This window comes from Aptenodytes forsteri, unplaced genomic scaffold, assembly GCF_000699145.1.
Source record: "Aptenodytes forsteri isolate BGI_AS27 unplaced genomic scaffold, ASM69914v1 Scaffold2, whole genome shotgun sequence".
Classification (NCBI taxonomy): domain Eukaryota; kingdom Metazoa; phylum Chordata; class Aves; order Sphenisciformes; family Spheniscidae; genus Aptenodytes; species Aptenodytes forsteri.
The window spans coordinates 15,506,933-15,532,085 of record NW_008795695.1 but is presented as its reverse complement, the minus strand read 5'-3'; the positions used below and the strand labels follow the sequence as shown (position 1 = coordinate 15,532,085).

General features: G+C 35.4%; 1 protein-coding gene across 2 annotated transcripts in view; it reads left to right on the top strand.

Annotated features, from left to right (window-relative positions):
• Window positions 1-25,153, top strand: part of USP9X (ubiquitin specific peptidase 9, X-linked) — a 79,952-nt gene that overhangs the window by 21,121 nt on the left and 33,678 nt on the right. For both annotated transcript variants that reach the window (XM_009283035.2, XM_009283036.2), the window contains exons 13-24: window positions 3,757-3,890; window positions 8,649-8,736; window positions 10,358-10,700; window positions 12,093-12,188; window positions 13,801-14,012; window positions 15,736-15,976; window positions 16,186-16,335; window positions 16,443-16,563; window positions 17,043-17,173; window positions 17,435-17,713; window positions 20,582-20,707; window positions 23,214-23,339. In XM_009283035.2, the coding sequence (XP_009281310.1) occupies window positions 3,757-3,890; window positions 8,649-8,736; window positions 10,358-10,700; window positions 12,093-12,188; window positions 13,801-14,012; window positions 15,736-15,976; window positions 16,186-16,335; window positions 16,443-16,563; window positions 17,043-17,173; window positions 17,435-17,713; window positions 20,582-20,707; window positions 23,214-23,339 (2,047 nt within the window). The remainder of the gene's footprint in view (window positions 1-3,756; window positions 3,891-8,648; window positions 8,737-10,357; window positions 10,701-12,092; window positions 12,189-13,800; window positions 14,013-15,735; window positions 15,977-16,185; window positions 16,336-16,442; window positions 16,564-17,042; window positions 17,174-17,434; window positions 17,714-20,581; window positions 20,708-23,213; window positions 23,340-25,153) is intronic.

Sequence of the window (25,153 nt, the reverse complement as noted above, 5' to 3'; positions counted from 1 at the left end):
TCTGGATTAATCTTAGGAGGAACCTAAGTTCTGTTGATCGTGGAAATCTAGGTTCCCTATATGGTATATGTACAGTCAGATGGCTTTAATTTTTTTTTTTTTTTTTTTTTTTTTGGTCAGACCGTCTCTTCCATTCCTCAGATTTCAGGGAATTCTGTATTGCAGTATGTGATAATGCCTCATTTTTATGCAGAATGTGAAAATGCATATGGCAGGAAAGTAAACTTTGAATTTAAGGTTTTAATCAAGGGGTTTAGAGAGACCTCTTCCTGTGGAGAAGCCTTTGTTAGCAAGATACCGTTGAGGGAGGTTTTTAGTCAGGTAGTATTACTGCCCAGGTGACTGGGAAACCTAGTGAGTGAAAACATAATTTTGAAGTAATCAGTGACTTTCCAGTCTTCTGAGTTTTCCGATAACTCTTGATACAGTTTGGAAATGGCAATGCATGCATCTAATACCTGTTCCTATCAGCTTACCTTATCTGACTTAAAACTTTAATCTCTAGCATCCTTCTAGAATTTAGATCGAAAATAGATCAAAACAAATATTTGTGACAACTGCCTCAAAAGCATTTCACAGAGCTTTCTGTGTGCAACACTAATACCATAATCTATATACTACTCTTTTGGGGTGGTTCAGTTGATTGGCATTGACAATTAAAGGTTTGGTCCAGAACGAGTAAGGCTGCTGATTCTTGGCAAAAATAAGTATGTTACCTTATGCCATTGGCACTGTAGAGATTCTTTTAGAGGAGGAGGATTTAATTGTTGCTAGTTATTCATGTAGTTGAGCAAAGCGATGAATTGGTTATAAAGTTGCTTCGGCAAAATTTAACTCCCTGACCACAAGGAAATGCTACATGCTTTGGGAAGTTAAGCTTAACCAGAATTGCCACAGAGTAAGAAAATAATTCTTATTTAGGTGCAAGGATTCTTATGGGTGCAAGGATACTTATTAATACTAAGGAATAGTCAACTTTATTACTCAACATACTGACCTTTAGTGTACAGATTATCTGCCTAAATAGAATTTGCTGGGTCTGGTCACTGCTATTTGTGCCTTTAATGTCTGCTTTTAATGGTACATAGCATTTGTTCGGCTAGTAGAAGAACTCTCAACTTCAAAAGCTAAGTTACGTGTGCAGAGTTATGTTGGGCAAGTTATATGTGCAGATAAATAATTTTTAAAAAATACATTTAAATTAAGTTGTTTGAAATTTTGCCTTTGTCATTTTGCCAATACTTTTCTAGCAAATAAGCATGCATTCTAACTATTAAATGTCCTTTTTAGTATTTCCAAAATACTTTGGCACCCATTTCAAAACGCTAATTTTTCTTCTTATACATTGGCTTTTGATATCCATTTAGTAGAGACACAATGAAAAGATGAGTTTTGCTGTTAACTGAGGAGCATGAAAAATTGAAGTTACTACTAAAGGAATGTGTCCCAATGACATCATCATCATTTAGCCTAACCTCAGATGCTTAAGGAATAATTCTGTAGTTGCATGTGGAGTTTACTTTAATTCTAGAAAGCATGCTAGAAAGTCTTTTCAGATCAGCTTTTTTCTGTGCCTAAAGACAATCATCTTGCCTTTGACTCCATCCTAGCAGATGATCAAAATAACGTCTTACATGTTGCTCACAAATACTATGTAACAACTCACAACTTCTAGCTCATAACTCTAGTTCTTACAATTGTTCAACTTTTAGAAGTAGTTGCTAACCAAGATGAATCCATGTATCCGAATTTACTGTTTGTGCATGTGGATGAGAAAGGAGAAAAGTAAAAAATGTCTAGCGCAGAAGATTTATTTAGTCTTCTGCTGATAATGCTTTCCTTTTGTGATACTTTGTAAGATTGATACAAATGCATAATATTATGAGTATATAAATATACACACCAATGGCTTGATTCAGCAAAATACCCCGTCTTGCTTCTGCTTGTTCCTTTAGTTGTTTCATCATATGTATTTCCCAAATAGTCAATGTTCTTATTTACTGTTATCCTTTGTAAATGCATCTCTCTATCTAGAGGTAACATCTTGGGTAGCCCCTAAAATAGAGACATCCAATCTTTTTCTGGTTTTGCTGCTGTTTATGCTGAGCAAGGAGGGTTGGCAGAAATGAAATGAAGCATATTTGGAAGGTTTCTCGAAGTGAAAACAGAGGATGTTCTTCCTGGGTATATCAAGTCCTGTATGTTTTCTTCCTTCATGCTTCCATCCGTTTTGTTTTCTCTCCAACAAATGTCTGGGTCTTTTTTTTTAAACACGATTTGTGTCTTAGGTGCCTCTTTAAAGCTGTTTTGGAAAGCTCTGCATATTATGAAATTTAATCTTCTGAAGACCTCTGTGCTTAGCAGGCCAAATTCTGTTGGTTGCAGATAACAAAATTATTGGAAGGGTGTTGATGGCTTCTGTCTTTTAAACCCAGATTGACAGTGATCTTTGGCCCAGTGAATCAATGTATCTGTTGTTGTTACCTGTACAGTGAAATGTGGTTATCAGCTGCAAGATCATTATTGGCTGATGCTGGAACTGGGATTTTTTGCCTTCCCTACTGTTCTCAAAAGGTGTGGCGATACTGTAGAGTGCTGTAGGTCATCTAGTATGGAGACCCTGTTTCCTAGGAAGGATGAGAGTTTCTACCTGTAATCCATTCAGCTAATTCTGGGGACTACTTTCTTAAGTGTTGAAGAGAAGGAGAACAGATCTGAAGTCACATTTCTGTTTCTTCAGGGCAGGGCATGGGGTCAGCTGAGTGGCAATATGAGGAGGAATGTCTGTCTTTCTCTCCTCTCTGCCCCCTTTCTTTTTTTTCTCTCTTTACCATGGAAGAGCAGTACAAGTTTGCATTGTTTAGGCAGCCAAGATCAGTGCTCTGATCTACAGAAGTTGAGACATTTTGAGACTCTTCTGCAGAGTCCCTAAGTTCTAGAATTTGATAGTTTCATGGCATGTGGGTTTTGGACCCAAGCTCTGTATTTTCTCTTGCAGTTTACTTTTGTAGTCTAAATATGTCTAGTATTGTTTGAGAGCAGCATTTTTGGTCAGATCTTGATAATAGACTTAAATTATCATCTAATTATTTATTTGGGGTTTTTATTTTCTTAAACTTTTCTGGTTTTTCTTAGACTACATACTCTGCATAACTATGCTTTTTTTTAAGTTTGTACCAACATTTTTTCAGATAGATATTGTTAGAAAAAACAAACAATGCAGAGTTGTGCAGGGTTTTTTGAGGTATTGAAAGAATTGGCATGATTATCGGCTAGTGTTCTTTTGCTATAGTTTTAAGACCATGAGCTTTTGTTTTGAAAATTGACTTCATCTTACTTAGTGTTTTAATATTAAGTTTAGAGAAGCATATCGGATGTGGAAGAAACTGTGGTTATGCATATTGTGGTTATACAGCAGTTGAGGGTCTCTATCTCTACTATGCAGTTTGTGGGCAGGTATTTCTATTCCTGTTTTGCTGCAGATCTTCTCCCTGCAGCATACTGAGCTGCTCAGATTGCTTTGATAATTTTCATACATACTGTAACTGTATAATCCTCATTAATTAACTGCTTTTAATAACTGGTAAGAACTGTTGATGTGTCAGAAGAAAAAAGTCAGAGACTTAATATGCTTTCTATTAGAGATCTTTTAGGAAAATTTGGAACTTGCATCAAAGACGAGTTTCTTAAATGGATTTATGAACTGTTAGGAGCAAGACTTCTCTGCTTTTCTTAACACTTGTATTTTAATTTCAGTCAAACTCAGCGAAGTCCCCATGTGTTTTACCGACATGACTTAATCAATCAACTTCAACACAATCATGCCCTAGTTACATTGGTTGCAGAAAATCTCTCTGCCTATATGGAAAGCATGAGACAGTACGCTAAAGGTAAGTTTTAAAATAAAAATTGCTTCATAAATAGAGTGTGTGAAAATTCCAGTTGAAAATGGAGTTAAAAGCAAATTCTCATAATGAAATAACTATTAAGTTTATTTAATTTTCAAGCATCTGTGGGGTTGGTAGCCTTTGTGGTGTCTGACTGGGCAAGAAAAGCTTAAAATGTAAACATTTTGTTTCATGATTGAAAATGTGGTGTGTTTTACAACAGAATATGGGGAAGTGGCAGCTCTTGTTTATCTGTGGATTGATAAACATCGTCGTGTCCTACTTAGGCTAGGGTGGTTATTTTTGTGGAAATCCCTAATAATAATCTTGGATTTTGTCCCACTTTGAGTTTTGAATTTTTGTAGGCTTGTTTGAGAAGCTTTTTAATCACCTCTATTTGAAGCCAGTGTTTGGAATTTGTCAGGGAGAAGGACTTTAGACCACAGGGATACAGTTTCTTTTTACCATACAATGCCATTTCTGTTTAGTTGCTTTTTCGCTGTAGGTGTTGTCAGCAACACTTGGGCAACACATCATGTTAGTATTTATGTATTTTGGGCTAAACTCAACCCTTTGCTGCTGAGTTTACACTCTTATTCTGCACTAGCTTTCTAGCTACTGAGGTAGAAGTAGGGAAGTGAAGGGGAATGATGGACCAGGAAACTCCTTGTTACACTGGACCACAGTACTGTATATATAGAATTAAGCCAACAGAAGTGAAAGGAGGAGATTTACGCCCCCCTACATCTACTTTACTGACTGGAACGAGGGACCATTCTACCCTGGCATCATAACATCCTACCAGCCTTTCAGTTACATCTCAAAAATGACACAGTATGTTATGTAGGAATTCAACGTAGATTGTTCACAGAGGACAGGATATTTGCTTGTTGTAAAGTATGTGTGTGTGTATTCCAATACTTAGGTAAGTTGCCTAGACACCTTTAATTTTGGAATTCATTTAATTTTGGAGTACTTGATAAAATATATCCAAAGTATGTCCTTGAAGACTTGTTTGAATAGTGGTGCTATACGAAGAAGCTTCAGCCAGGTATAGGTCAATGAGAATGACATTTAAGCTAAATCTGCATACTGCAGCTATATTTCTCTACTCAGGAATACATTAGGGGGTTTACCCTAATTTAAGTTCCTTAATTAATGATAGCATTGCACTAATTAATGTTAAAATAATACTAAATGCTTTGTTCTGTTCTCCAGCTATACTGTCTTAGGGTTAGTCTTCTCCAGGAAGGCAGAATAGAACACGTATTATTTAATGTAACTTCCGTAAGCTGTTGGAGTGGTCTTTAACTTTGCTAAAGTGATGCAAAAATGCAATTTCGTTTATAACGAACTCTGCATCTTAACTAGATGAATAGCTTAGAGTCTATGATTCTGTGGTTCTCTCCTTCTCTTGGACTTTGGCTAGCTATGAAATCTGGGGTTTGGCCTCAGGGTTATGAAGGAAACATAATCAATAACTATATTCTAATGCAATGTTGTCTTTGTCCAAAAATAGCTTATGCATACTATTAATGTATGAACTATTATTCATTAATTTCAATTATTTTTAAACTCTGAAGCCAAAGGTCATTTTTGACAATATTGTTTACCTATCAAATTGTTGATGACTTTGGCAGAAAAATGAGGCTGATGTCTTGCATGATTCTTTTCTTGTGCCAAAGAAGACATCTCGTTGCCCTGCCCCTCCCCAAATACAGTGACTCGGTAAAGCAATAATATAAACATCTTCAGCATGATAGGAATTACAAGTGTGCAAAGAGTTTAAATGGAATCTAATTACAAAGCAATTAAATTGTGCTTTCTTGAGATGAAGCTGCTGCAGAGCTTCTACTCGTTTGCATCAGAGTACAAAAACAGATGAACAATAGTGTGGATTTTTTTAATTAGATGCTTTATTACACGATTAAGGGCAGCCAGAAAATATTTCCTGATGTTCCAGATACTGTACTAAGACTGTAATACACAGGTCCTGTGCAACTTCTCTTTCAGTTTCAGTTTTATATACTAAATAGAGCAGAACAAAGAGAGAGCACTGTGAAGTTTGCCTTTCATGCCTTCCTGGAGGAGGAGAAAAGGTGGCGGGGGGCAGGGAAGGGAATAAATGAAAGGAGAAGAAAGATGATTATGAATGTGAGGACAGAAAGAAGGAACTGGACAGCTGTAGAATTAGGCTGAGCTGGAGAAGGTGAATGAGACAGAGGGAGAAAATTCAAGGCAAACTTCCAAACAGGAGAAGGTCGAACTAATGCCATGGCGGGGGGGGCGGAATCCAGTTGCCTACAGATCTTTTTGGTAGTTAATGCCACAATTACTGTGTACTTTGTGATTATTTTTTGTATTAATTTTGAATTTGCCATATTTTTGTCTTCCTTGAAGGCTTCCGTAGTTTTGTGTTCTGTGATGGAGAACAGTGTTCCAATTCTCCTGTTATTCACTAACACATACTCTTCTATCATACTCCCTTTTGTATGATTGCCTTTTTAAGGTTAAAGAGAAGCCTGATCTATGTTTCAGAATTTTTTCCATGATCTATGACTTTCTCTTCTACTGAACTCACCCTTTCCTTCCACTCTGCAAAGTCCTCCATGAGATGAGACAACTGCTGTTGCATTGTGTAGTCCTGAAGGAGGAGGTTACAGTTTCATCTTTTTGACTATTTATCAAAGACCTTTTGAAAATTTGAAAATATTGCTAGCCAGTTCTTCTTTATCTTCTGTTTTTCTGAAGTAATAAATCCAAAGTGTTAATGAAATGTAATTATTTGTAGAAATTGTGCCATATGATCTTCTGTATGTGTTTATCACTAATTATACTTAAATTTTCAACCAGTCATTTTTTGATCTATAATTTCTCTGTTCATTCTTCTGCTCCTGTAGGTAGAAAGGATTTTTAAGGAGATCATACTTAGACTTGCTGTGGGATGCACAGTGTAGAAAATAAATCGGGCAAATTTAGAAAGAAGCTGAGATGGAGAATATTTAGGGAGACTGAATTTTTTTGTAGTTCAGAGTTTTTCAGAATTCTGAAGTACATACATACTGCCTTTGGGCAACTTGCTGGCATTTAATACTTGAATTCTTCTATCATTGCCACTATTGACACTTGTGTCTGTGAATTAATCTGTATTCAGGAAAAACAAAAAGCCCAGATAGTCCCCATAGTTGAAACAAACAAACAACAATAACACCCCCCATCCCCCCCAACAAAACCAAATCAAACAAAAAACCACCAAACACCCAAAATGCTTGAAGTAATTAGTTTTAATTTCTCTGCAATATGCTTATGTACCATAATTGTTTCTTCTGCTAGACCCATGGCATGTTTTTCAGGTTCTCTACTTCTAATACTTAAATAATTTTTGTTCTGCTACTTTTATATTATTTCTTCAGAATTTTTTTCAGATGTTGTCTTTTCATAATTGCCCATTTATGCTTACTTCATTAGGATTATAGTTTAAATTTTCGAAGGATTTCTGGTGAACATAATGTCTCCAGTTTTGTAGACATCAGTTAACTACTAGTCTTCTGTTTTCCTTTTTACTTAATTTTTAAGCTAATGTACCTTTTGCACTTGTTATATAGAAAGCATTATTTATGACAATTATTTTCCTCCTAATTTTGAAACACTGATGATGCACTTCAGCTGTTAGATTTGCTTGGGTGTGTCGTTGTCCCTCCCCCTTGATACAATAGGAGATACTGATTTTCAGTTCTAAAGATAAATTTTGCCATGAGTCTGGATGTTGTCATGATACAGTCTCCCACAGCTGGGTCATCTTAGTTAAATGCAATCTGTATACCTTTGCAAATAAGAAATATAGCATTAATTAATTTAGAATGGAGCTGTCATAATGAACATGTGTCATGATGAAATATTACTAGCACAGATCAAGGTAGTGCAAGTACAGATCTAGATTGTATCTCTTTAATTTAAAAAAAAAAAACCCAAACCAAAAACAAAAAACCCACACACACCAAAATCAAGTTCCTGTGAAGCAAATAGCTGTTTGTTAAAAAAAATATTACGCTGAGATTTGATAAAATGCAGATAGAAGTTTGACTTCTTGCCTTACTTTCAAATTACTGAACTTCTGTTTCAAACTTGTCAGTATTACAGGCATTTGTTTTTTGTACTTGGAAACTTTTAGTAAATAAAGTTGTCGTATACTTTCCTCCTATAAGTGGTGTCACGTATGTAGCTACTTGTAAAGGTGTTAAAGAACTGGAGTCATGATTTCCTCTGGAAGGAAAAAACCCTAAAAATGGAAAACTGAAATTTTGGGAAAGATGCTCTGTAACAAAACTAAAGCATCCTCAGAAAAAAGACTGGATAATCTGAATTATGTGCTTGGTATACTTTTATTTTAACTGACTTCTGACTTCAAACTGACTACTTGAAATAAGGAAAAATTGATTAGAATAAGTAGAATGCAGGTTCTTAATTCTTCTGTAATACTTTCATTATACTGAGTGGTGAGCACATGTATCTGCACGTAAGTGTGTGTTGATTTGATTAGAGACCTCAGTAATCTTTGCCTATACCTATTTTACTTTAGGATGAAATATTAACTGGTAGCAGGCTGCTAAAAATTATTTTCGTACACCGTACTGAAAATTTATTGTTCTTTGAGTGGTTTTAATTACGTTCAGACTAAGAAGTCTTCAAACAAGTCCTTTCTTGTAGAGTCAGCATGTCTTTTCTGAATGTATTGTCTAATAAGACTTTTCATGTTTGCAGAGCATGGTGAATATGATCCTCAAACTGTAAGACCAGGAAGCAGATACAGTCATGTACAGGAAGTACAGGAGCGACTTAACTTCTTACGGTTAGTTTTAACTTGATCATTTGTTTAACTTCTGTAAGAATACTTCAAATACTTTAAAGAAAAAAAAACCCAACTTGGTATCTTTTTCTCTTACCTAGTTTTAAGTTGCTGTGTTAACTTCTTTCAAAACTCAAATGCAAAAATACACCAAATTTTTTTTTTGTTAGGTTGATTTGTTTGTTTGGTTTTCCCCCCAGAGGGCTTCTATGCTAGTATTGGAATATTCAAATAAAGTTTATTGGGATCTTTGCAATCCAAGGCTCTGATTCTGCACTGAGATTTGTATGGGCTCTTTCTGTTTGTGTGCAGAACCCTACTGACTTGAATACAATGTGCATGTGGATACAGTTACATACATATTGGGGTAACTTAGCTGAAAATTTAAAATATTCCACGTAGTGATATGCCTACGTGTCCTTATTTGTTGTACCACACCAGAGTTAAATCCATGATCATAAACTGACATATACTTGTGTCAGACACTGATGCTATGTTATCAGCAACTGAGCCTTAGAAAGAGGTTGGAATAAAAAAAATATTCGGATGACTTTTGACCAGCTGCTGTATGAGTAAAATACGAAAACAAAGGATCTCTGCTCATCACAGAGCTGCAGTATGTTGATGCTTTTTAGGCTCTGTCTCGCTCAGCTTTTTCTTACTTGGTTTTAAACCTTTTTTAGACAAGTAAAAATACATGAACTGTCAAGTTCTGAAGTATTTTTTACTTGTTTTCTGAGATTTTTTTTTTTGCTTTTTAAAATTCTACCAAGAATTTTTATGAATTAAACTGAAGTGTTAACTATTTAATGAAATTATACAATAGCATATGGATAGCAGACTTAATTTATCACTCCTGCATGTTAAAAATTGTAACTTTCTTTAAGTTCACTAGTTGTTAATGTAAAGGAATTAATGAAGTCCCATGGCTGTCAAATGTAGAATATGTAAGTAGCAATTTCTGAAAAGCAATGCCATAACTTAGTCCCTGATTTCTTTTACAAAGAAAGCATTTTGAATCAGAAAAATGATTCTGAAGAACTTTGATTATCGCTTGTTCTTCCTGAAACATTCTTAGTGTTAACACTCACAATTGAAGTTCTTAATAGTTTTTTAATAATAATTTAACACAAATGAAAAACTTACTTAAATAAAAGGAAAAATGTCCAGTTCGTTGACTTCTGCTTCTGGCTCTATTCCATAAAATTGATACCTTATTTTGTGATTTTGCTAAAGTGAGTACTAAAACCTAGTGAATGATTGCAGAAGTAATTTAATCTTTTATGTTGTGACCTGACTTTTAAACTAAATAGTTTACATTAGGAGATGTGCATTTGTTTGTATATAATACGTAAACAGCACTTGGTATTTTTGTGCAAAATGTTTTTTGCCAAATTTTATTGCGTTTTTGTTTGGACTATAAGGTCTTGATCCATTCAAACTTACTGAGAAATCATGGGGCTAATTATGAGTGGACTGATGATGTAAATAAAGTTTTCAGGGTCGTACTTACGATATATACATGTATAACATTTATTCACCTTTTTGCCTGTACTTTTTACTGAATTGTAACTCTAGATGTCTGTTAGACAGTGCTGTTAATTGTCTCTTTGTTTTGCTCAAGATTTTTATTGAAGGATGGTCAGCTGTGGCTCTGTGCCCCTCAGGCGAAGCAAATATGGAAGTGTTTAGCTGAAAATGCAGTTTATCTTTGTGATCGCGAAGCCTGTTTTAAATGGTATTCCAAACTAATGGGGGATGAACCAGACTTAGACCCTGACATTAATAAGGACTTCTTTGAAAATAATGTGCTTCAGCTGGATCCTTCCCTATTAACAGAAAATGGAATGAAATGTTTTGAACGTTTCTTCAAAGCTGTGAACTGTCGAGAAGGAAAGCTAGTAGCAAAGAGACGAGCCTATATGATGGATGATCTGGAATTAATAGGATTAGACTACCTTTGGAGGGTAAGTTAATTGGAGGAAACATCTGAAAGGTTAACAGCTAAGTCTTTCTCAGTCTCTTTTTATGTTTTTAGGAATGTGTAATTTATTAGTTATAGACTGAAATTACAGAAAGCTACTTTTTCAAACTAAATGCATGGATATTGACTCCACTGTCTTACCAGCAAGTATGCAAGTTGGTAACTTTGCAGACTGATGTTTAATGGAAAGTTATTTGAGACATCAAGTATATTTGTGTATACACATGAGATTAAAAATTTGCCTATACTGTTGAAGAAAGGATCATTCCAGTTGAATTATCTGTAGGTTTCTCTCTCTCTCACATGCACATTAGAACTAAACTTTGTTTTTTGCGCTTCGTAAGCTAGTTCATGTCATTCATTCTAGTATGGTAAACTGGAGTGATTCTAGATTAGACCAAGTGATCACTGGGCTGATTCTTTCTTTTATATCCACAGCCTTTTGCCTGAACATGGTTATAGCTTTTCAATAGAAAGATTGTAGTTTTCTGAAGCTCGCCAAATCTATTGGTGAAAAACATCAGTATCTAATTTGATACTTAATTTTTTCAGAGTATTTCTAGTTTTCAAGAGCTGCATTAGAACCCACAGTAGCACACTGTGGCATGATTATCGTGGCTGTGTTTTGTAAAACGTGCCATATATAAAACAGCAGTCTTCAGTAATTTTGGGTGTGGCTTGTTGAAGGGTTAGGTATTTTAATCATGGTGATAATAGTTAAAACCAAAGTAGGTCACAATTTTTATGCGAATAAGTTTTCACACAGTGTTTGTGTACAAAGTGCCTGCATAATGCTAGCGTGTTTTAGTTGTGGGAATCAACTTAATTGGATCGGCCCTGCCATTTGGCAGCATGACAGAACTCCTGAAGCTTCAGCTCAGTATCCTGCAGGGGTTGTCTGTAAGGGCTGCTTTCAGACCTGGTGGCTAGTAATTAAAATATAGATTATCAGATTAGAAGCAGAAGTCATTTGCCTGTCCCCCTTCCACCCACTCACAGCCATTTAAATACTTTAAAATTCTGTTTTTAAGTCTTTGGTGATGTAGATTGTTCAAGCATCTGAAAAAATAGTTGTCTCATTCTCTGAAACTAACGAAAATGGATATGTAATGTAAACAAGAATATATAAACACTATAATTCTGTTTATAAAGCATGGGCTTTTGCTAACTCTGAACTCCTTTAGACTAGTTAATTCTTAATTTTGACTCTTTAAGTTGTATTAATTGTATTTTGTAACTAAGCATTTTAGTCACTTTCACCTCATAAAACAATCAGACGTACTATTGTGTCAAGATACTTACGTAGTCGTTTTGTCTTTTAAATTTTATACCAGGAAGTTTTAAGGTGTTCTAATGCTTTTTTTTATTATGCTAGGTTGTGATTCAGGGAAATGACGACATCGCAAACAGAGCAATAGATCTTCTTAAAGAGATCTATACTAATCTTGGCCCAAGGTTACAAGTTAATCAGGTAAAAAAACAAACAAGCAACAAGAAAACTGGAATATAATATGATAGAAAAACAGTGATAAAATTCAATTTGGTGATATTTTTATGCTTGAAAGCTTTGAAAACAGAGAACAGTTTTCACGTTTTGGAGAGTATACTCCTTTGTCCAGCCATCAGGTTCTGGTCAGATGCAGAATTAAGAGTTTTTTCTGATATTTACAGACAGAACTCTGATAATTTTTTTTTATATTAAATTGATCTGTTGTATTTGCTCTTTCTACCTAGAAAACAGTTCCTATCATATACTTAGGTAAGCCTTTTGTTGAACTTCCAGTTGTGGTACTTATTTGTACTAGTATGTTCACTGGATGGGTCTGTTGAGTGTTGTCACAAGCTAATCTAATCTTTTTTTATGTCATGTCCCTTACAAAGGGTCACAGAGTTCCCATATAATGGTCAAGCTGAGCTCTAGCAAATGAGATTTTTTTCTCCCTATGTTAATACTGTCCGGGAGCTGTGTTTCAGTGGACAGAGAGAAGAGATAATGAGTTTCTGAAAGGTCAGAGGAAATGAACTGTTGGGATTTCACAAATTTGGGGGGGGGAATATTGTCCTCCAGACAATCTCCAGTTGGTAGCTTGCCAGCTGTATTTCTTAAAACTCCAATTTTCATACTTGTCCTCAAAACCACTTTTGTAGTCTTCAGAGCTGCCAGTCTGCTAGATGCAGCACAGCTGCTCTAGGTGGTGCATTTACAGCCATTCAAGCTATATCTTACTGTAGTGGCAGATGGGCTGTATGCTTCTTTCTTGCTGTAGGTCTGCGCTTACTGAGCATGCATAGATCTGTCCATCTGCACATGGTTAGATCTGACACTTCCAGGAAGTGTTGGATTTACTTAACATGCACGCAAGTATTTTGTTTCAGTGTGCTGGTAACTCCTCTGCTCCTGAGCTGCCTCTAAGAAGCGGCTACTGGACTGTGGTTTACTGCCATAGCTATGACTGTTAATGTTTCTATTGCAGACTACTACCTGGAGACACTGCAGACTTTTTACAGTGATATACTATAGGTTATGTGTCAGTCTAGGTCAGGAGCAAGGAGATGTTAGATATCAGGCAGAAGGAAGAGATCTGCTGCAGCTGTCACTATACTGAATCTAGCTCAAAATCTCTTTCTGAGTTTATGCAGAAGAGGAGTGTATCTGGAACTGGGTTATGTTACTGGGGGGGAGAGATAGTTGTTCTGGTGGTCTGTAAATGTTCTGCATTCACTCTTAGCGTCAAGTAAGTTAACCTGTACTAGATTTTCAGCTAGAGATTAACATAGTCTGAGGAAATGAATAAGAGAAAGTCCTGTTTAGTGGACTGTGCAAAATTTCACTTTTTCTATTTAAGTGCAAGTTTGCACTGTACAGTTACAGCTACTGATGACATGCAAGATTTTTGAAGCGCACACTAAATTAGAGCTATTTATCAATGGGAGTTTATTCTAAAGTGGAATAAAACACTTTATAGAGTAACTTACCTGGTTTTGTTTTGTTTGGGTTTTTTTACTTCTATCTTTGGATTATCTTGCTGAAAAGATAGTTTTTAATATTTCTTGTAATTGCACCAATTTTTTAATGTAATTAGGTAGTGATTCATGAAGACTTCATTCAGTCCTGTTTTGATCGTCTGAAAGCCTCCTATGATACATTATGTGTGTTGGATGGAGATAAAGACAGTATCAATTGTGCAAGACAAGAAGCAATACGAATGGTGAGAGTGTTGACTGTTTTAAGGGAGTACATAAATGAATGTGACAGTGATTACCACGAAGAGAGAACTATTCTACCTATGTCAAGGTATGTGTGAAAATGCACTACTGTGATTCTGATTTCTGTTAACTAAAATGTTACTAATTTATTTGATTTTTACATTCTAAAGGGTTTCTATTCAGGCAATGTATTTCTAAAGTTTCAAAATTCCATTTTCTCTGCTAATACAGCTAAACTCTGATCTGTAGCAAAAAAAAAAAAAAAAAATAAATTTGAAAGACCAGGCAAATACAGGCATATATGAAAGGGACAGCAGACCTGAGAATAAACTTGTTTCTGGTGTTTTGTTCTATAACTAGCACAATGTACCTCGTGGCTAGATTGTTTTGGACATATTTCTTTTTTCCAGATAATTATTTAAAAGCAATACCGTTCTTCGAGTTAGCATGGGCAAACCTTCTTTGTTTTTCATAGTCCTGTCATACAAAAAACATGTTGTTAATGTATATCTTCATCTTCCAGAGTTGTTTACAGATATGCTAATCTTACTTTGCAAGCTTAAATTTAGGACTATCTCCAAATGAAATATTCTGTTAAGTTCCTCATAAGAAGAGGAAGAAGAGAACAGCATTTGGACGTATACTTATTTTCTGTGTACCTTCCCTCTTCTTATACTTGTCCTTGAGTAAAAACTTAGCTTAAGTCCTAGGTGCTCCTTCTTTAACTCTGTCTGTGGTACAAAGAGAAAGGAAACACTTAAATCCAATGTTACGTATATATTTTCACAAACAAAATACTTTTATTTCCTGAGAGAGGAAGGCAGAACAGAAAACTTCAAATGTTCCAGTGTTAGTAGCTGCTGTCTGTGGGATGAAAGTCTCAAAAATACATAAGGAATACACTGAGATTGCTAGGGATTTATGATGCAGCTAACATATTTTTAGACATGGTGGGGGTTTGTCCCCTTATTTTAAATGCTCTTTTTGTCACAAAAATTGAAGAGATTGCTGTTTCTTCATGATGTGTCAGTAATTTGCAGTGCTCCTACAGCATTTTTATTGTATATATTGATTGATTAGTCCTAAGTAAGTTCTCTTGTTGATTGTAGGTGCATCTTTTTTTATATGGATTACTTATTTAATTACACTAACTTTTTCACAGGTCTTGTTAGCAAGGAGCTTCTATGAGGAATTTTTTCTCTCTTTTGTTGCATGGAATTAGTTTGTTGGGCTTATCTGGGCACATCTTTCCTAATGAGTTCCCTGCCGTTGTGCGAAGTGTGATCACTGCTCGTGTGAAAACATTTCTTCTTTTTTTGATTTTTTGAGTTTTGTAAAAGCATTTTGATTTTTAAAATTGTAATTCTAATATACAACTTTAACAGCTTGTGACAAAAGGCGTTAAGACTTGGTGACCTGATGGCTTTTTCTGATCCTGGTGCATTTAAAACTGAGTTGTTTTGCTAAAAGAGCAAAACGTCATTGCCAGTCTGAGCTTTCTTTGCAGGAAATTACAAGCAAGAGAAACGATCTAAAACTTCATAAGAGACTTTTTAATTCTGTCAGTGTTCCTAACCTGACTGTAAAGTTGACCATATGTTTAATGCACTTGTGCAGAATGTGGCTTCTTGAAAGTTTTTGTGTGTTATGTTTGCATAATTGCTGGTGCCTTCACAAAATAATCTCATGCTGGAGTATGCCACCGTACATAAAGATTTGATGTTGAAATATCTGCAACACAAAATACAGCAGGAAAAATAATTTATTTAATGAGGGCAAAAATAACTTTTATCTGGTTTGTTTATTTTCAGAGCTTTCCGTGGTAAACACATCACACTGGTAGTTCGTTTTCCAAACCAAGGCCGACAGGTGGAAGATTTGGATATTTGGTCTCATACAAATGACACGATTGGCCAAGTACGGCGTTGTATTCTCAATCGTATTAAAGCCAATAGTGCGCACACAAAAGTAGAACTGTTCATCGGTGGTGAGCTGGTGGACCCTGCAGATGATAGAAAATTAATTGGGCAGTTGAATCTCAAAGATAAAACGGTAAGCGTTGCAGGTTGATTATTTATGTCAATTCAGATGTCACTTCCCTTTTGTAAATGCTTGAAAAATACCATGCATGGGATCACTTATTCTTGTGAAATAGTTCCATTCCTCCTCCTTGTATTATGCCATTAACATTATATCAGATGCTTATTTAGTAAAGAATCTTCATTTTTGCATAGTATTAAAGCTATGATTGTGTTTTTCAGCTAATTACGGCTAAGCTTACACAGATAAATTCTAATATGCCCTCAAGTCCAGATAGTTCTTCTGACTCTTCAACTGGTTCTCCGGGCAACCATGGCAATCACTACAGTGATGGTCCAAATCCAGAAGTTGAAAGCTGTTTGCCTGGAGTGGTAAGCATATATGTAGATTCTGAAATGAACAGTTTAAAAGCATTTTTTCCCTGTACTTTGTCCTTAACTAACAATTTTTATGGGGGTTTTTATTTGCTTATTTTAAGATCATGTCACTGCATCCTCGATACATCTCTTTTCTTTGGCAAGTTGCGGACTTGGGCAGTAGCCTAAATATGCCACCTCTTAGAGATGGAGCACGTGTTCTTATGAAGCTCATGCCACCAGGTAAAACTTCATTTTATCCTGTTTTATATTGTAATACCCTATATATTAATTTCTCACTTGTTATATAAAAAGGAAGTTAGGGGAGTATTTTCCACTTTCTGGTAATTTATTGATACTGTAATTCATGACTGTTACCCTAATTAGGATTGTATGTGTTTCCCAGATAGTTATTTCTTGTCTGTCACATGAAGTTGCATAGTTTGCAGTTGGTACTGGGGTTCAGTGCTGCACTGCAGTGAAAATGGGGAGAAGTGTTGTATTTTGAAGTGGTTTTGTAGTACTACTTTGTCAGTACAAAAGTGATCCTATTAGAAATAATCACTGCAGACCACTTCATAGTCTGATCTTGTCTGTCAGTTACATTTTTTGCAACTCTTCTGATACACTTAAAATTTTTCAGATTTAGAATTGTAAACACTACTGGCTTGTTCTGGAGTGGTTGTGTTATAAAATGTTTATAAGTTGTGTTTTTATTGCAGATAACACTACGGTTGAGAAACTAAGAGCTATTTGTTTAGATCATGCAAAGCTTGGGGAAAGCAGCCTTAGTCCATCCCTTGATTCTCTATTCTTTGGTCCTTCTGCCTCACAAGTGCTGTATCTAACAGAGGTTTGTGATGCTTTGCCTGTTCTTTAAAAATCTTCAATTCTCTCTTTGGGCAATCCTTTCTGTAACATTGTGGAAGCCTAAGATCAATTTCTGGTTTGAGATTAACAATTGAAAATACATAACAATTTACTGGAATAAACTGATATATGGCCAATGCTGTCAAAGCATTGCTTAAGTATTATTCTAGCATAGTCTCATCTTCAATCATCTGTATTCAAGCTAGTGCATTTCTGTTAGTTAACTCTGTGTTTTGTTCTACAGGTAGTTTATGCCTTGTTAATGCCTGCCAGTGCACCTCTGGGAGAAGATGCCAGTGACTTCCAATACAACTTCTTAAAAAGTGGTGGTTTGCCTCTTGTATTGAGCATGCTGACTAGAAATAACTTCCTGCCAAATGCAGATATGGAAACTCGAAGGGGTGCCTACCTTAATGCTCTAAAAATAGCCAAATTATTGCTAACAGCAATCGGATATGGCCATGTTCGAGCTGTGGCAGAAGCTTGTCAGCCAGTTGTGGAAGGCACAAGTACAATTTCTCCGGTAATATAAATCTTCCTTGATGCAAATAGCAATGTAATCTGGTTTTTATATTGTCTGCAGCACCATCTGTCTACTCTCCATTGACAGTCTCTTTGAGTGAGTTGCATGTCAGGAACTCACGGTACTTTCAGATAATGTTGTCTGATGATTCTAAAAAAGAGATCAACTTACTAAACAAATCTCTGATGTAGAAAAGTTAGGTGTGAGATCCACCTGCTCTATATATGATTTTCAATGGTTTGCATGATTGTCAGTACAGGTAACTTTCCATTTTCAAGTACATCTATTCCATAAGTGCGAATTCTGATTCTTTTGAGCTGTTGAGTCTATTGAAGGATGTGCCTCTGAATTTCTTATATCTCCTATTTATGATTAGAGCATAAAACAGCAGAACTGATGTTGAGTCATGCCAGCCCTTTTTCTACACAAAACCAAGTCCTTGGCTTGCTAGATTCCTAATTCTGTCCATTGCTTGTAGAAAATTCTTGCAGAGAACAACTAAGTACATTGCAAAGTTAAGTGCTGATAGTTGAGAGGTGTCCTATCCTAAGATTTCTCAGAGTTGGAAAGGGAAAGTGTAACACAGGTGTTCTGAACTGTGATCTTGGGTGTCTATAGTAGTAGATTTAGCATGTTTAATATGGCTAGCTGGTTTTTCTACATCTGGATAAATGTTGTGGGTCAAGATTTTATTTCTGTCCTCTTACAGTATGCGTACAGCATAGAGCCCAAAAATTATAATTTGCTGCTGTCCTTGGGCATTTGCTTCAGGAATTCCAGCTTTTTTTTTCTTTTGTGAAGTTGTGTCCCGAATAGTTGATTTGAGCTATCAACCTATACTCTAGAATACACAGAGGGCCCCACTTCAGAGCACTTTCTTCCAGAATATTTACTAAGATCCATCTCTGAAGCAGAGAAGTACATTCCCCTTAAGTCTGAAAAATAAATACCTGTTCTGGTTAGCTCCGTCTGTTGGAAGATACCAGATTCATTCTTTTTCAAGGAAATCAAAACTCTTGATGATTACACAGAGGTGAAGATCCCTTTTCATGTCTCATGTTAGAACATCATAGAAACATCTTAAAGCAAACATGTTTGCCACCCTCTCCTTTTGTCTATTTAAAATTAGTAAATTTTACTGCCCTATTTTCTAATGACGATTATTCAAAAGGCAGTTTGGAACACAGGTAACATCAGTTGAGCCTTGAAGTACTGTTTGAAACGACAGTCTTGAAGTACTGTTTGAAACAGATTTATGCTGACCACTTAGGAGGTAGTAACATTTGTCCATGACTACTGACATTCACTGTTAAGTGTTGCAAACATCTAACTATTATTAACTGATTTGTTGGAAAAAACACGGTTATTCTTGCTGTCATTGTCATCCTGTTTGAAGGACTTTGGTCTTGATACTTTTAACTGCTGCAGCACCAATAAGCTTACACCTTGGGATGGACGTGGGATTCTTAGGAGGTAGTAACATTTGTCCATGACTACTGACATTCACTGTTAAGTGTTGCAAACATCTAACTATTATTAACTGATTTGTTGGAAAAAACACGGTTATTCTTGCTGTCATTGTCATCCTGTTTGAAGGACTTTGGTCTTGATACTTTTAACTGCTGCAGCACCAATAAGCTTACACCTTGGGATGGAGGTGGGATCTGTAAATCCCTTTCATCTATCATATCTAAAGCATAAGTAGCATAGCATAACTTTCTGTCTTGGCTTTCCGTCAGTACTTAAGAGAATGAGGTAACCAAGACTATGCATCTGCAGTCTTCCAGTTACCGGTCTGCTGCTGTCACTAGGACCTTTTAAATTTTTATTTTCTTCCTTGCTTTCATGGAAAGTTGAATCAATAATGTTGTTAAACGTAGTATTCTGGTACATAGATCCTGATTTACCCCATGTATATTGTTTGATCCTTTTACAACCTGCTTCTGATAGCTAATTGACTGTGTAAGCTCTATTGCAGTCTTCAGTGGGAGTTCTGTAATTTTGCTCCCTGAATCAAGTGTCTTAGTGAAGCTGACAAAGCAAAGGGATATGACCAGCACCAGGTGTTACAGACCAACTTCACAGTGTGTCTTTTGAGGAGCATTTGAGACAGGTTTTTTGGATGGAATGTTACTAGAAAATGAAGAAATTCTTTCGTACAAGAAGCTTTAACTTCTAACTACAGCACACAGTTTTTTCAAGCAAGTTTGTCTATGAGAGGGAAAAAAACATTTCAGATTTGAACTGTCAAAACTATGGAGCTCTGTCAGCCCAAGGAGGAGGAACTCTATGCTCAAACCAATACAGAAAAGATTAAAAACTTGTCTTGCAGCTGTTTCTGTTGTGAAAGTATAATAAATAACAGGAGGGATAATCCGGAACAGAATTTTTCAATAGTGCTCTAACCCAAATGTTTAAAATGTACTTAACTGTAATGAACACTGCAACCATGTTCTGTCTGGACACTATTAGCTAATCGAGAGGGAGAGCAATTGTTTTTGCAAACCCTTTCTTTCCTACATCAACAGAAAGGGAAAGAGGCATTGTAATGCTGAACATTCTGTTAACTTGAAATAGTCTGATCAATAAACAAACGCCGAAACATAAGTAGCTTTGAGCAAGTGCCTCTCCTCTTAACTGCTTGTACTCTATGATCGTGCACTGTAGCATACAACGTCTTCAGATGTGATGGTATCTATCTGAAAATGAGGGTGTTTCTTTTTCTTGGTGTTTGCAGTTTCTGTAAGTAGTTTTCCTTCAAAGATCTTATATACTTCTACCAAAGCTTTCCAAGTAACTTTATATTTTCATATCTTCTTGCTTTATTTTTTCCATGTAAAAATAAGTATAAGAAATACTTTCTTCCAGATAAACCAGGCTACGCATGACCAGGCAGTGGTGCTACAAAATGCCCTACAAAACATTCCTAATCCAACTTCAGAATGCATGCTAAGAAATGTAGCAATACGTCTTGCACAGCAAATATCTGATGAGGTTAGTGAATTCCTTTCTGTATGACCTTTTTTCCTGTAGTATCCTTTTTTTTTAATCCTTAAATTTATTGCTTTGTAAGACATGGATTTTCCTTCTAAAATGTCATGAAACATTTTAGGTAATGTTCATATGGTTCATAAGCTGTTAACTAATTGAAAGTATTTAATGTTTCCATTATGTGATTATGAAATTCAGTGTCTAATAGCATGAAGAGGCTTAAATGAACTAGGTAGGTCCTGTACAAGCTCTTTAATGGATTGTGAATATTGTTACACTTAGATCAGAACTTCAGAAACCTGATGTAATACATTTAAAGAAATTAATGGGTATTTAGAAAACATTTTTGTGGTACTTTCTTCTTTTTTTGGTCTTCTGTGTTTTGGTTTCTGAGTAACATTCTCTTCTTGAAAAGAAACAGAAAAGTGGAGGGAGTTTTTAAATTTTAAGCATGATTTTTAAATGCTGAAAGATAAAAGTCTCAAATCTTTGCCAGTGTCTTTATATATTGAAAATGCATTCATGATACGACTGAAAAATTGGATTGTGGAGCTCGGTAAGGTTAAAGAATGTGCTTTGCAAATGTAGTAGTCTTATCTGTATGGTACTGTATGGTATGACCAAACCCCATTTGGATTTGGAATTGTGAGTCATGTTAGTGAATACATTAGTGAATTCTGCTGAATTCAGCAGAAGCTAAAATCAGAACTACTGCAACTTCCTCTTCCACAGTGAATTGGGATCCCTCAGTTTCCAGTGTGGAAGCAGTGAATATTGTTTTTCAATACTGTATAGAATCTCTGCAAAGCTATCTCCAAAACAGTTCTGAGCTACCTAAATTAAAGTAGTCTTGTATTATCATCTTAATGTTGAAAAGTGCACTGTTTCTTCTGAACAAAGAGCAGTCTCTAAAGAAAGCACAATATACTAGACTGCGAGACTGAACCATCTGCCTTCCATTAGTGGTGGTGTTGCATCCATAGGTGATTGTATGTGTAAAATCAGCCAGTTGAACTCTGATTTAATTAACTTCCTTCCACAGAAGAAATGTCTTTTGAGGCAAGGTATGAAGAAAGGTTTTCAATTGTGCCTTTCTCCTTTTTGGAAATAATTTTTCTTTCACCAGGCACACCAAAGCAAAAAAAAAAGTTAATCTCTTTTACAAGAGTCTACACAGTATTGCTGCTAAAGTACTGTCTATAATTTTCTGAAATTATGAAAACTGCTGTAGATTTATATTTCATATGTATTGTAGCTTGCCTTTGAAAGACTTTTTTTAATTTTAATGTTTTGACGGTCAAAGGCTCTTTTTCAACTGACCTCACAATTTTTAAAAAAATAAATCTGACATGGTTTCTGTAGGCCAGACAGAAGACTACAGCACGGAAAGAAATCTTCACCTTTTCAAAAAATTTTGATACTTCAAGATTTTAAGACTACAATGAGATAAAAAAAGGAAATGTTCTTTTTCTGTGTGACAAATTTTTCTTGTGATGCTGTTACTGTAAGGTTGCTTTGCTTGTGGCAAAGGTGAAATACCTGTTATTTTTCTTGTAACTACTGTTAATGTCCATATCAGCAAGAATGCACATTGTTCAGGTTTCCTGATGCAGCTAGCTTATTAGTTAAGCTTGTTAGAGTATCCTTTTTTTATTAAATCTGAGCATTAGAAAAATTAAATCTGAAATTTTTGAGGTCTACCATATGCTTTTAAAGATTGCCCATTTTTTGGACAGTTCCACTTTGAATATAGACTCCAGATAGGTTCGGGGGTTTTTTGAATGTTGATACAAACTATAAATAATGGCATTTGCAGTATGTTTTGTAATGTTTGTATGTTAGTAGAAACTATTGGGTTTTAACTCCGACCATGCCGAAAATACTGAAGAGTAAGTCTGCATTCATAAGATACCTGATCTGTGTTCTTATTAATTTTAAGCCCTGTATAACTTGAATATAGAATAATCCCTTTGTATATTAATCACATACTTGATAAGCGTTAGTTTGTCTAGCTATCGGCTAGCACAATAAATATCATGGGGGGGGACAAACCCTAAAATAACTTCAACTTGTTACATTACTTCAGAGGCTAGCTGCCTTCCAGATGCATGCTTGGTGGTTTGTTGGGTTTTTCCCCTCCAAAACAAGAATGTTTTAGCATTGAAGTTGGTAGTTTCTGCTAAGTCTTACTCAGAATCAGAGTTGCTGGTTGCTTATCAAAAATGTTCACTTTCTTGTAATTCCTGGTACTTGTAGCATTACGATTTAAGATTCTGTAATATAACTAAAATACATGCTACTTTCTATTAAAAAATGAAATATTACATAAGTGAAGTACAAATGCTTTTCAAGATACATCTTTTTTTTTTTCTCTATTTAAGAACAAACTCTTCGTTAAATTTTTAAATTTTAAACTTTCTATAAATACATTTGTGAGAATTTAGAATCCATTGTAATGTTATTTGCAGCTGCATTTTAATGTTGCTTTGGTTTATTTCTCTTTTTTCAGGCTTCAAAATACATCCCTGATATCTGTGTTATTAGGGCAGTACAAAAAATTGTTTGGGCATCAGGTTGTGGGTCAGTTCAGCTGGTTTTCAGCTCGAATGAGGAAATTAGTAAAATCTATGAAAAGGTAAGAATTCCTAAGCAACTTTTCTATATAACTGTTCCTTTGTTTACAAAAGGGACAGTGTCAACCAGGTCAGGCTTAGAGTGTGATGAGCTTTTAGGTAGTTATCTTGGTGATTATGTATTTTGGAGTCTAGTATGATATGTCAGTTGTCAAACCACAGTTTAATTTTCTATTCCAAATTCCTTTTCTCGTAGCTATTTAGTTGTAACTTGAATCTGGTGTCAGTTCAAAAATGCACCAGTTCTGTAAGCTGCTTTAACATGTTTTCAGCCCAGTTAGATTCCATATCTAAATAAATAAGCACTTCTTTGCAATGCTAATTTTTCTAGTCTTCAAATTTAAAAGGTCTGTTTTACAGAAGTCGATTGAAAGCTTATGTGCAGTCTAGAATGAGAAACGAGCTAATTGATCTGAAATTAGCACTGAAGCACTGGTAAAACAAAATAATTGCTAATCCTATATGGCTTTTTTCCTTTTATTATGTAGATATGTAGACCATCTTCATGATTTTATGTGGTTTACACAAACAGTTTGGAATTGGGGCTTATATATGTTATCACACACCTTGTGTTTAACGAATGTTGCTTACAGTTACAGAAAATAGTAATCTATATTTTGACAGTGGTTTTAAAAAATTTTTTTTTCACTAAACATCTTCATTTGTTCACCTTATAAAATCAAGTTTAGTACTCATCAATACTTGGCTGAGAGTAAAAGGGAAAGGAACATATAGGGAAGTTTTATTCTTGGTGTGTTAGCTGTTGTGCTTAAATGATCAATTAGAGGAAGAACATTTACTTCAGCAAAATGCAACACCTTTCTTAGCTTATGTAGTGGTATAATGGCATCTGCTTCTATTGCTGCAAGAATGACTTCTTCATGAAATGAAGTTGGGTTTTTTTGGGTTTTGGCAGGGTGGGTGGGGGAGGTGATACAACTAGAGCGTATAAAAAGTGGTTTAGTTTGTGTGACAGTCCAGGCACGTGAAGATGTGCTCTTACATCTATACATTTGATGTTTTAAGAGCAGTAGCGCACGAGAGAAAATACACAAAAGGAGAATACACCAAAATGTTCTCTTCTGGCATTTTTCTGGGTGAAAATTGTACAGTTAAGTTCTGTAAAAATATTTTCGAACAATTGAAGTTTTAAAATAGGTGAAATTTAAGCTGTGCGTTATCAATCATCCTTAAAAGGTCTTTGGGAAGGGGAGGGGGTATGGATTTTTATTGACACTTACATGGACGTTTGTAACAAATTGCAGCTGCATTTGGTTTACCCTAAGCAAAAGGGAAATAAAACTTGAAGGGAGAAATTGGAAACTAAAAAGAGGAAGAAATTGCAGAAGTAATAAGAAGGGGGAATAAAGTACACTCTATTAAAAGAGAGGAAAGTATTGCAGAAATAGAAAATTGAAAGCATTTTTCTTAAGATACTTTTTCCTCCAAGCCAGTGTTTGCCAGTCACCAGCATATTCAATCTTTATAAAACTACCATAGGAGTTACTTCCTCTCATCTATAACCAAATGCAATTCTCTAAAATTAAGAACGTGGCTTTTCTTGCATCATATTCCTCTAAGTTCAACACTAAACCTTAGACTCTTAACTCATAGGTCGTAGGAGCATTTTGCTAAGTCTGTGGGGTAGAGATTTATCATTAAATGTTAGTTTAAGAACAAAAGCAGACCGATTTTTTTGTGGAATCAGGAATGACGTCAGCAATTCCTAATAACATCAAAGGCGCAACTATGGTAAATCTTTTTTTTAAGAGGCACTTCAGAGGAGTCCCGTCAAGTATGACTTCTGAAAGGATGT